A 13,774-nucleotide genomic window follows, 5' to 3' on the forward strand; every position below is an offset into this window, starting at 1 on the left:
CTCACACTAAAACCCACGGAGGGTTCATCTCCCTCACACTAAAACCCACGGAGCGTTAATCTCCCTCACACTAAAACCCACGGAGGGTTCTACTCCCTCACACTAAAACCCACGGAGGGTTCATCTCCCTCACACTAAAACCCACGGAGGGTTCATCTCTCCCTCACACTAAAACCCATGGAGGGTTCATCTCCCTCACACCAAAACCCACGGAGGGTTCATCTCCCTCACACTAAAACCCATGGAGGTTTCAGCTCCCTCACACTAAAACCCACGGAGGGTTCATCTCCCTCACACTAAAACCCACGGAGGGTTCATTTCCCTCACACTAAAACCCACGGAGGGTTCATCTCCCTCACACTAAAACCCACGGAGGGTTCATCTCCCTCACACTAAAACCCACGGAGGGTTCATCTCCCTCACACTAAAACCCACGGAGGGTTCATCTCCCTCACACTTAAAACCCACGGAGGGTTCATCTCCCTCACACTAAAACCCACGGAGGTTTCAGCTCCCTCACACTAAAACCCATGGAGGGTTCATCTCCCTCACACTAAAACCCACGGAGGGTTCATTTCCCTCACACTAAAACCCACGGAGGGTTCACCTCCCTCACACTACAACCCACGGAGGGTTCACCTCCCTCACACTAAAACTCACGGAGGGTTCATCTCCTTCACACTAAAACCCATGGAGGGTTCAGCTCCCTCACACTAAAATGTCTGCAGCATTGAAGGTCCCCAAGAAGACAGTAGTTTGGAACCACCAAGACTCTTCCTAGAACTGGCCACCCAGCCAAACTGAGCAGTCGGGGGAAGAAGGGCCTTGGTCAGGGAGGTGACCAAGAACCCGAACTTCACTCTGTCAGAGCTCCAGAGTTCCTCTGTAGAGATGGGAGAACTTCCAGAAGGAGAGCCATCTCTGCAGAACTCCACCAATCAGGCCTTTTATGTTAGACTGGCCAGACGGATGCCACTCCTCAGTAAAAGGCACATGACAGCCTTCTTGGAGTTTGCCGAAAGGCACCTAAAGACTCTCAGACCATGAGAAACAAGATTCTCTGGTCTGATTGAACTCTTTGGCCTGAATGCCAAGTGTGACTTCTGGAGGAAACCTGGCACCATCCCTAAGGTGAAGCATGGTGGTGGCAGCATCATGCTGTGGGGATGTTTTTCAGCGGTAGGTACTGAGAGACTACTCAAGATTGAGGGAAAGATTCATGGAGCAAAGTACAGAGAGATCCCTGATGAAAACCTGCTCCAGAGCGCGCAGGACCTCAGACTGGGGTGAAGGTTCACCTTCCAACAGGACAACGACCCTAAGCACACAGCCAAGGCAACGCAGGAGTGGCTTCGGGATAAGTCTCTGAATCGCCCAGCCAGAGCCCGGACTTAAACCCGATCAAACATCTCTGTAGAGACCTGAAAATAGCTGTGCAGCGACGCTCCCCATCTAACCTGACAGATCTTGAGAGGATCTGCAGAGAATAATTATTTAACCAGGCAAGTCAGTTAAGAACAAATTCTTATTCACAATGACAGCCTACCCCGGCCAAACCCAGACAGCGCTGGGCCAGTTGTGCGCCACCCTATGGGACTCCCAATCTCATCCGGATGTGATGTAGCCTGGAACCAGGGACTGCAGTGACACCTCTTGCACTGAAATGCAGTGCCTTAGACCGCTGAGCCACTCGGGAGCACTGGTTCCTGTCTTTAGAGGGAGATGTTGTCGCTCATTGGGAGTGCTTTCTCTCTTTGTTTAGGTGTCTGCATGCTTCCCATACCAAATAGTTTGGAACAGTTCCTGCCAAATTATGAAGACATTTTGTGATGTTTTTGTTAGTTTTGGTTTTTGGCAAGGTTTTATTTTGTCTGTTCGTGAAGAGAGAAAAAAATCCGGAGGCAAGTCGAAGTCTACGCTCCTTCGTGATTGGTCAACAGCAGGGACTCTTCAATTAAGTGTTTGTTATCATTCAACAAAAGACTAATCGTTTTAATGCATATTTTTAAACTTGAGAAATACTGCACCAAACATCTTAGTTAGATGCAAAATTGCACAACTAAGATCTCTTTGGCAAAAAAAAAGTCTAAATAAATGACAGACTTCTTGAGTTGTCTTAGATTAATTCAGACTATTTTGAGGAAGTGTATACTGGCTACGGCATCTCAAGATGGACAAACAGTACTATTGCAGCTTTTTTTCTTGTCTCTTCTGAAAGAAGAAGAGCAGATTACTGGTTGTGTTTGAATTAACTAGACTGAATCGTACTGGGGGGGAACCATCCCTGGCTAGTGTTCCTCTGATAAAATGAACAAACAGTACTATTGGGTTGTGTTTGAATTAACTAGACTGAATCGTACTGGGGGGAACCATCCCTGGCTAGTGTTCCTCTGATAAAATGAACAAACAGTACAATTGGGTTGTGTTTGAATTAACTAGACTGAATCGTACTGGGGGGAACCATCCCTGGCTAGTGTTCCTCTGATAAAATGAACAAACAGTACTATTGGGTTGTGTTTGAATTAACTAGACTGAATCGTACTGGGGGGAACCATCCCTGGCTAGTGTTCCTCTGATAAAATGAACAAACAATACTATTGAGCAGATTACTGGTTGTGTTTGAATTAACTAGACTGAATCGTACTGGGGGGAACCATCCCTGGCTAGTGTTCCTCTGATAAAATGAACAAACAGCATAAAGGAGACGAGGTAGAAGAAACATTACATTTGGCCTTAATTGGACTTGAAATGTCTCGATGTTGGCATAGTCCCTCTAATTTCAGTCATCTAGACATGAACCCCCTCCATGTTCACGGGAACATTCTGTTTATTCCTATTAATGCTAACAAATGTATTTTTCTCTTTCCCAGGAGATTGCTCGTCATCTTCGTCCCGACTCGTTAAGAGCTCTGTATGGTAAAACCAAAGTACAGAATGCTGTCCACTGCACTGACCTCCCCGAAGACGGGATACTGGAGGTACATACATACTGGCATCTCATTCATCCACACATTAGTATTTCAGAGTAGCTCTTAAAACCCACAACCATTCATCTGTTTAGCACTGAAGCTCATAAGAAGAGGAGTAGCATTGATGTCCATTCAGACTGCTGTTTGTATTTCACAGTGACCAGACCAGGAACAGAATGGAGCTAGGTCCCAAATGGCACCTTATTCCCTACATAGTGCACTATGGGCCCTATAGGCCCTGGTCTAAAGTAGTGCACTATATACGGAATAGGGTGCCATTTGGGATATAGACTAAAGCAGCAACAGCAGGACAGTCTCATGACTCCAGTCTGTGGGCCGAGCCGCTACGCTACAGATCCCACTGGGAAAGAATAGCAGGGCATTTAGAAACAAACCTATTGTTTAGTAGGGCAGGGAGGGGGGGGGTCTGACCTGTTGGACGTCATTGTTGGGGAGGGAGCGAGAGAGCAGAGCTCCTGATCTGTTGAGCAGCGAGCAGAGCAGCCAGGCTAGGGACAAATGGCTCCTTGTTAATCATTAGCCTGGTGACTGGCTGAGCTGAGCTGCCTAACACATTCCAGGGCCCAGACGAACCACTTTGGCCCAGCACGGAGCGGATAGGACCACTACACTGGACTGGAAACAGTCACGCACTGCTATAGTCCTGTCTAACATACTGCTGTAGTCCTGTCTACTGCTATAGTCCTGTCTAACATACTGCTGTAGTCCTGTCTACTGCTATAGTCCTGTCTAACATACTGCTTTAGTCCTGTCTACTGCTATAGTCCTGTCTAACATACTGCTATAGTCCTGTCTAACATACTGCTATAGTCCTGTCTAACATACTGCTATAGTCCTGTCTAATACTGCTTTAGTCCTGTCTACTGCTATAGTCCTGTCTACTGCTATAGTCCTGTCTAACATACTGCTGTAGTCCTGTCTACTGCTATAGTCCTGTCTAATACTGCTTTAGTCCTGTCTACTGCTATAGTCCTGTCTAACATACTGCTATAGTCCTGTCTAACATACTGCTATAGTCCTGTCTAATACTGCTTTAGTCCTGTCTACTACTATAGTCCTGTCTAACATAGTGCTATAGTCCTGTCTAACATAGTGCTATAGTCCTGTCTAACATAGTGCTATAGTCCTGTCTAACATACTGCTATAGTCCTGTCTACTGCTATAGTCCTGTCTACTGCTATAGTCCTGTCTACTGCTATAGTCCTGTCTAACATACTGCTATAGTCCTGTCTACTGCTATAGTCCTGTCTAACACACCGCTTTAGTTCTGTCTACTGCTATAGTCCTGTCTAACATAGTGCTATAGTCCTGTCTAACATAGTGCTATATGCTATAGTCCTGTCTAACATAGTGCTATAGTCCTGTCTAACATACTGCTATAGTCCTGTCTAACATACTGCTATAGTCCTGTCTAACATACTGCTATGGTCCTGTCTAACAAACTGCTTTAGTTCTGTCTACTGCTATAGTCCTGTCTAACATACTGCTATAGTCCTGTCTAACATACTGCTATAGTCCTGTCTAACATACTGCTATAGTCCTGTCTAACATAGTGCTATAGTCCTGTCTACTGCTATAGTCCTGTCTAACATACTGCTTTAGTTCTGTCTACTGCTATAGTCCTGTCTAACATAGTGCTATAGTCCTGTCTACTGCTATAGTCCTGTCTAACATAGTGCTATAGTCCTGTCTAACATACTGCTTTAGTTCTGTCTACTGCTATAGTCCTGTCTTACATAGTGCTATAGTCCTGTCTAACATACTGCTATAGTCCTGTCTAACATACTGCTATAGTCCTGTCTACTGCTATAGTCCTGTCTAACAAACTGCTATAGTCCTGTCTAACAAACTGCTATAGTCCTGTCTAACATAGTGCTATAGTCCTGTCTAACATAGTGCTATAGTCCTGTCTACTGCTATGGTCCTGTCTAACATACTGCTATAGTCCTGTCTAACATACTGCTATAGTCCTGTCTAACATAGTGCTATAGTCCTGTCTAACATACTGCTGTAGTCCTGTCTACTGCTATAGTCCTGTCTAACATAGTGCTATAGTCCTGTCTACTGCTATAGTCCTATCTACTGCTATAGTCCTGTCTAACATAGTGCTATAGTCCTGTCTAACATACTGCTATAGTCCTATCTACTGCTATAGTCCTGTCTAACATACTGCTATAGTCCTGTCTACTGCTGTAGTCCTGTCTACTGCTATAGTCCTGTCTAACATAGTGCTATAGTCCTGTCTACTGCTATAGTCCTGTCTAACATACTGCTTTAGTTCTGTCTACTGCTATAGTCCTGTCTAACATAGTGCTATAGTCCTGTCTACTGCTATAGTCCTGTCTAACATAGTGCTATAGTCCTGTCTAACATACTGCTTTAGTTCTGTCTACTGCTATAGTCCTGTCTAACATACTGCTATAGTCCTGTCTAACATACTGCTATAGTCCTGTCTACTGCTATAGTCCTGTCTAACATAGTGCTATAGTCCTGTCTACTGCTATAGTCCTGTCTAACATAGTGCTATAGTCCTGTCTACTGCTATAGTCCTGTCTAACATAGTGCTATAGTCCTGTCTACTGCTATAGTCCTGTCTAACATAGTGCTATAGTCCTGTCTAACATAGTGCTATAGTCCTGTCTAACATACTGCTATAGTCCTGTCTACTGCTGTAGTCCTGTCTACTGCTATAGTCCTGTCTAACATAGTGCTATAGTCCTGTCTACTGCTATAGTCCTGTCTAACATACTGCTTTAGTTCTGTCTACTGCTATAGTCCTGTCTAACATAGTGCTATAGTCCTGTCTACTGCTATAGTCCTGTCTAACATACTGCTATAGTCCTGTCTAACATACTGCTTTAGTTCTGTCTACTGCTATAGTCCTGTCTAACATAGTGCTATAGTCCTGTCTAACATACTGCTATAGTCCTGTGTAACATACTGCTATAGTCCTGTCTAACATACTGCTATAGTCCTGTCTAACATACTGCTATAGTCCTGTCTACTGCTATAGTCCTGTCTAACAAACTGCTATAGTCCTGTCTAACAAACTGCTATAGTCCTGTCTAACATTGTGCTATAGTCCTGTCTACTGCTATGGTCCTGTCTAACATACTGCTATAGTCCTGTCTACTGCTAGAGTCCTGTCTAACATAGTGCTATAGTCCTGTCTAACATACTGCTGTAGTCCTGTCTACTGCTATAGTCCTGTCTAACATAGTGCTATAGTCCTGTCTACTGCTATGGTCCTGTCTAACATACTGCTATAGTCCTGTCTACTGCTATAGTCCTGTCTAACATAGTGCTATAGTCCTGTCTAACATACTGCTGTAGTCCTGTCTACTGCTATAGTCCTGTCTAACATAGTGCTATAGTCCTGTCTACTGCTATAGTCCTGTCTACTGCTATAGTCCTGTCTAACATAGTGCTATAGTCCTGTCTACTGCTATAGTCCTGTCTAACATAGTGCTATAGTCCTGTCTAACATACTGCTATAGTCCTGTCTACTGCTGTAGTCCTGTCTACTGCTATAGTCCTGTCTAACATAGTGCTATAGTCCTGTCTACTGCTATAGTCCTGTCTAACATAGTGCTATAGTCCTGTCTAACATACTGCTATAGTCCTGTCTACTGCTATAGTCCTGTCTAACATAGTGCTATAGTCCTGTCTAACATACTGCTATAGTCCTGTCTACTGCTATAGTCCTGTCTACTGCTATAGTCCTGTCTAACATACTGCTTTAGTTCTGTCTACTGCTATAGTCCTGTCTAACATACTGCTATAGTCCTGTCTACTGCTATAGTCCTGTCTAACAAACTGCTATAGTCCTGTCTAACATAGTGCTATAGTCCTGTCTAACATAGTGCTATAGTCCTGTCTACTGCTATAGTCCTGTCTAACATACTGCTATAGTCCTGTCTACTGCTATAGTCCTGTCTAACATACTGCTATAGTCCTGTCTACTGCTATAGTCCTGTCTAACATAGTGCTATAGTCCTGTCTAACATACTGCTATAGTCCTGTCTAACATACTGCTATAGTCCTGTCTAACATACTGCTATAGTCCTGTCTAACATACTGCTATAGTCCTGTCTACTGCTATAGTCCTGTCTAACAGTGCTATAGTCCTGTCTAACATACTGCTATAGTCCTGTCTAACATAGTGCTATAGTCCTGTCTAACATAGTGCTATAGTCCTGTCTAACATAGTGCTATAGTCCTGTCTAACATAGTGCTATAGTCCTGTCTAACATACTGCTATTGTCCTGTCTAACATAGTGCTATAGTCCTGTCTAACATACTGCTATAGTCCTGTCTAACATACTGCTATAGTCCTGTCTAACATAGTGCTATAGTCCTGTCTAACAAACTGCTATTGTCCTGTCTAACATAGTGCTATAGTCCTGTCTAACATACTGCTATAGTCCTGTCTAACATACTGCTATAGTCCTGTCTAACATAGTGCTATAGTCCTGTCTAACAAACTGCTATAGTCCTGTCTAACAAACTGTAATAGTCCTGTCTAACATAGTGCTATAGTCCTGTCTAACAAACTGCTATAGTCCTGTCTAACATAGTGCTATAGTCCTGTCTAACAAACTGCTATAGTCCTGTCTAACATACTGCTATTGTCCTGTCTAACATAGTGCTATAGTCCTGTCTAACATACTGCTATAGTCCTGTCTAACATACTGCTATAGTCCTGTCTAACATAGTGCTATAGTCCTGTCTAACAAACTGCTATTGTCCTGTCTAACATAGTGCTATAGTCCTGTCTAACATACTGCTATAGTCCTGTCTAACATACTGCTATAGTCCTGTCTAACATAGTGCTATAGTCCTGTCTAACAAACTGCTATAGTCCTGTCTAACAAACTGTAATAGTCCTGTCTAACATAGTGCTATAGTCCTGTCTAACAAACTGCTATAGTCCTGTCTAACATAGTGCTATAGTCCTGTCTAACAAACTGCTATAGTCCTGTCTAACATACTGCTATAGTTCTGTCTAACATAGTGCTATAGTCCTGTCTACTGCTATAGTCCTGTCTAACATACTGCTATAGTCCTGTCTAATACTGCTATGGTCCTGTCTACTGCTATAGTCCTGTCTAACATACTGCTATAGTCCTGTCTAATACTGCTATGGTCCTGTCTACTGCTATAGTCCTGTCTAACATACTGCTATAGTCCTGTCTAATACTGCTTTAGTCCTGTCTACTGCTATAGTCCTGTCTAACATACTGCTATAGTCCTGTCTACTGCTATAGTCCCGTCTAACATAGTGCTATAGTCCTGTCTACTGCTATAGTCCTGTCTAACATAGTGCTATAGTCCTGTCTACTGCTATAGTCCTGTCTAACATAGTGCTAAAGTCCTGTCTAACATAGTGCTATAGTCCTGTCTAACATAGTGCTATAGTCCTGTCTAACATAGTGCTATAGTCCTGTCTACTGCTATAGTCCTGTCCACTGCTATAGTCCTGTCTAACATAGTGCTATAGTCCTGTCTAACATAGTGCTATAGTCCTGTCTAACATAGTGCTATAGTCCTGTCTACTGCTATAGTCCTGTCCACTGCTATAGTCCTGTCTAACATAGTGCTATAGTCCTGTCTACTGCTATAGTCCTGTCTAACATACTGCTATAGTCCTGTCTAACATAGAGCTATAGTCATGTCTACTGCTATAGTCCTGTCTAACATAGTGCTATAGTCCTGTCTAACAAACTGCTATAGTCCTGTCTAACAAACTGCTATAGTCCTGTCTAACATAGTGCTATAGTCCTGTCTACTGCTATACTGCTATAGTCCTGTCTAACATAGTGCTATATTCCTGTCTAACATAGTGCTATAGTCCTGTCTAACATAGTGCTATAGTCCTGTCTAACATAGTGCTATAGTCCTGTCTAACATAGTGCTATAGTCCTGTCTACTGCTATAGTCCTGTCTAACATAGTGCTAAAGTCCTGTCTAACATAGTGCTATAGTCCTGTCTACTGCTATAGTCCTGTCCACTGCTATAGTCCTGTCTAACATAGTGCTATAGTCCTGTCTAACATAGTGCTATAGTCCTGTCTAACATAGTGCTATAGTCCTGTCTACTGCTATAGTCCTGTCCACTGCTATAGTCCTGTCTAACATAGTGCTATAGTCCTGTCTACTGCTATAGTCCTGTCTAACATACTGCTATAGTCCTGTCTAACATAGTGCTATAGTCATGTCTACTGCTATAGTCCTGTCTAACATAGTGCTATAGTCCTGTCTAACAAACTGCTATAGTCCTGTCTAACAAACTGCTATAGTCCTGTCTAACATAGTGCTATAGTCCTGTCTACTGCTATACTGCTATAGTCCTGTCTAACATAGTGCTATAGTCCTGTCTAACATAGTGCTATAGTCCTGTCTACTGCTATAGTCCTGTCTAACATAGTGCTATAGTCCTGTCTAACATAGTGCTATAGTCCTGTCTACTGCTATAGTCCTGTCTAACATAGTGCTAAAGTCCTGTCTAACATAGTGCTATAGTCCTGTCTACTGCTATAGTCCTGTCCACTGCTATAGTCCTGTCTAACATAGTGCTATAGTCCTGTCTAACATAGTGCTATAGTCCTGTCTAACATAGTGCTATAGTCCTGTCTAACATAGTGCTATAGTCCTGTCTACTGCTATAGTCCTGTCCACTGCTATAGTCCTGTCTAACATAGTGCTATAGTCCTGTCTACTGCTATAGTCCTGTCTAACATACTGCTATAGTCCTGTCTAACAAACTGCTATAGTCCTGTCTAACAAACTGCTATAGTCCTGTCTAACATAGTGCTATAGTCCTGTCTAACAAACTGTAATAGTCCTGTCTAACATAGTGCTATAGTCCTGTCTAACAAACTGCTATAGTCCTGTCTAACATAGTGCTATAGTCCTGTCTAACAAACTGCTATAGTCCTGTCTAACAAACTGTAATAGTCCTGTCTAACATAGTGCTATAGTCCTGTCTAACAAACTGCTATAGTCCTGTCTAACATAGTGCTATAGTCCTGTCTAACAAACTGCTATAGTCCTGTCTAACATACTGCTATAGTTCTGTCTAACATAGTGCTATAGTCCTGTCTACTGCTATAGTCCTGTCTAACATACTGCTATAGTCCTGTCTAATACTGCTATGGTCCTGTCTACTGCTATAGTCCTGTCTAACATACTGCTATAGTCCTGTCTAATACTGCTATGGTCCTGTCTACTGCTATAGTCCTGTCTAACATACTGCTATAGTCCTGTCTAATACTGCTTTAGTCCTGTCTACTGCTATAGTCCTGTCTAACATACTGCTATAGTCCTGTCTACTGCTATAGTCCCGTCTAACATAGTGCTATAGTCCTGTCTACTGCTATAGTCCTGTCTAACATAGTGCTATAGTCCTGTCTACTGCTATAGTCCTGTCTAACATAGTGCTAAAGTCCTGTCTAACATAGTGCTATAGTCCTGTCTAACATAGTGCTATAGTCCTGTCTAACATAGTGCTATAGTCCTGTCTACTGCTATAGTCCTGTCCACTGCTATAGTCCTGTCTAACATAGTGCTATAGTCCTGTCTAACATAGTGCTATAGTCCTGTCTAACATAGTGCTATAGTCCTGTCTACTGCTATAGTCCTGTCCACTGCTATAGTCCTGTCTAACATAGTGCTATAGTCCTGTCTACTGCTATAGTCCTGTCTAACATACTGCTATAGTCCTGTCTAACATAGAGCTATAGTCATGTCTACTGCTATAGTCCTGTCTAACATAGTGCTATAGTCCTGTCTAACAAACTGCTATAGTCCTGTCTAACAAACTGCTATAGTCCTGTCTAACATAGTGCTATAGTCCTGTCTACTGCTATACTGCTATAGTCCTGTCTAACATAGTGCTATAGTCCTGTCTAACATAGTGCTATAGTCCTGTCTAACATAGTGCTATAGTCCTGTCTAACATAGTGCTATAGTCCTGTCTAACATAGTGCTATAGTCCTGTCTACTGCTATAGTCCTGTCTAACATAGTGCTAAAGTCCTGTCTAACATAGTGCTATAGTCCTGTCTACTGCTATAGTCCTGTCCACTGCTATAGTCCTGTCTAACATAGTGCTATAGTCCTGTCTAACATAGTGCTATAGTCCTGTCTAACATAGTGCTATAGTCCTGTCTACTGCTATAGTCCTGTCCACTGCTATAGTCCTGTCTAACATAGTGCTATAGTCCTGTCTACTGCTATAGTCCTGTCTAACATACTGCTATAGTCCTGTCTAACATAGTGCTATAGTCATGTCTACTGCTATAGTCCTGTCTAACATAGTGCTATAGTCCTGTCTAACAAACTGCTATAGTCCTGTCTAACAAACTGCTATAGTCCTGTCTAACATAGTGCTATAGTCCTGTCTACTGCTATACTGCTATAGTCCTGTCTAACATAGTGCTATAGTCCTGTCTAACATAGTGCTATAGTCCTGTCTACTGCTATAGTCCTGTCTAACATAGTGCTATAGTCCTGTCTAACATAGTGCTATAGTCCTGTCTACTGCTATAGTCCTGTCTAACATAGTGCTAAAGTCCTGTCTAACATAGTGCTATAGTCCTGTCTACTGCTATAGTCCTGTCTAACATAGTGCTATAGTCCTGTCTAACATAGTGCTATAGTCCTGTCTAACATAGTGCTATAGTCCTGTCTAACATAGTGCTATAGTCCTGTCTACTGCTATAGTCCTGTCCACTGCTATAGTCCTGTCTAACATAGTGCTATAGTCCTGTCTACTGCTATAGTCCTGTCTAACATACTGCTATAGTCCTGTCTAACAAACTGCTATAGTCCTGTCTAACAAACTGCTATAGTCCTGTCTAACATAGTGCTATAGTCCTGTCTACTGCTATACTGCTATAGTCCTGTCTAACATAGTGCTATAGTCCTGTCTAACATAGTGCTATAGTCCTGTCTAACATAGTGCTATAGTCCTGTCTAACATAGTGCTATAGTCCTGTCTAACATAGTGCTATAGTCCTGTCTACTGCTATAGTCCTGTCTAACATAGTGCTATAGTCCTGTCTAACATAACATACTGCTATAGGCTTTACACACAGACTTAGTCCCTCCCCCCGTCACTCAAGTCTGCATGGTCACTGCAGCACAGAGACACTTGTTCTCAGTCTGCATGGTCACTGCAGCACATGGAGACACTTGTTCTCAGTCTGCATGGTCACTGCAGCACATGGAGACACATTTGTTCTCAGTCTGCATGGTCACTGCAGCACATGGAGACACTTGTTCTCAGTCTGCATGGTCACTGCAGCACATGGAGACACTTGTTCTCAGTCTGCATGGTCACTGCAGCACATGGAGACACTTGTTCTCAGTCTGCATGGTCACTGCAGCACATGGAGACACTTGTTCTCAGTCTGCATGGTCACTGCAGCACATGGAGACACTTGTTCTCAGTCTGCATGGTCACTGCAGCACATGGAGACACTTGTTCTCAGTCTGCATGGTCACTGCAGCACATGGAGACACTTGTTCTCAGTCTGCATGGTCACTGCAGCACATGGAGACACTTGTTCTCAGTCTGCATGGTCACTGCAGCACATGCAACAATGACAACGATATTGTTTCCACTTTGATCTTTATATAAATCCACAAGAGTTCTATAATTACAATATTAGCTTGTGTTTCTTACGTCTGCAAACTGCTAGCTTGTATTTTCTTAGCAAGTTAAGCTAAATCGTGTTAGCCACTAATGCTAACTAGCTAATAAAGTACTGAGTCAGAGCAAACGTAGCTCGCTAGTACAGCCTGACACCAGTACTGGTGGAGGCCCAAATCAGCATGTTGTTTGTGCAACAGTATCTTCTACATCAAAGAGGAATAGGCAAAGAATGAACATGTTGGCTATATGAATAAAGATTTAATGGAGCCTTTGGTTCCTACCCTGTCACAATAACTCTGTCCATGGCATTTTCATTCGTTATGTCAAACACTGTATTCATATTCTAACTAGAATTATAATAAACATTGTATTGCCATGATTCCAAAAGTTCACCCAAGTGTTTTAATCTAAATCGCAATAGCAACATTTGGTTAAAAAGGCCTTAGTATTGTTTGTTCATATCGTGGCAGTGTGGAAATGATCTCAAATGACTGCAGGAAATGCTTTGAGGTTGAAGTTGAATTGAACAGTATAAACCAATCAGAATAGAGAAAGACCCATTGAAAATCACTGAGAATATATATATGTTGCCACCCTCGGGTCACACACTACTCATGAAGCAAAAACATCAAATTATATGATATTCTGGCCATATCGCCCAGCCCTCATTTCCTGTATCTGAAGGTAGAACTCTGACCACCCAGCATGCCCAGAGAGCAAGTAAAGTGCACCTACCGCTGGCCAATCAGATAGCTCAGATCACCGTGTCTGCAGTTTCCTTGAACCATAGACTGTAAATAGAAACCTTGAAAGAGACGACGTTACTGTGAGATTTCACAACTTTTAAATCTGTGTTATAGAGAGACTCAAGGAATACAACAAAGCACTGCTGTTTTAATGAGGAACTTCATGTTGAGTTGTTACTCAGTACTGTCAACACGTTGTTACTCAGCACTGTCAACATGTTGTTACTCTTCACTGTCAACACGTTGTTACTCAGCACTGTCAACACGTTGTTACTCAGCGCTGTCAACACGTTGTTCAACACGTTGTTACTCAGCGCTGTCAACACGTTGTTACTCAGCGCTGTCAACACGTTCAACACGTTGTTACTCAGCGCTGTCAAC

The 13,774-nt window shown here is 42.7% G+C and overlaps 1 protein-coding gene across 6 annotated transcripts in view; it reads left to right on the forward strand.

Annotated features, from left to right (window-relative positions):
* nme7 (NME/NM23 family member 7) overlaps window positions 1–13,774 on the forward strand; it is a 142,385-nt gene that overhangs the window by 127,748 nt on the left and 863 nt on the right. For all 6 annotated transcript variants that reach the window (XM_031822294.1, XM_031822291.1, XM_031822290.1 and 3 more), the window contains one exon: window positions 2,871–2,978. In XM_031822294.1, coding sequence (XP_031678154.1) covers window positions 2,871–2,978 — 108 coding nt within the window. The remainder of the gene's footprint in view (window positions 1–2,870; window positions 2,979–13,774) is intronic.

The sequence above is a fragment of the Oncorhynchus kisutch genome, linkage group LG4, assembly GCF_002021735.2.
Source record: "Oncorhynchus kisutch isolate 150728-3 linkage group LG4, Okis_V2, whole genome shotgun sequence".
NCBI lineage: Eukaryota > Metazoa > Chordata > Actinopteri > Salmoniformes > Salmonidae > Oncorhynchus > Oncorhynchus kisutch.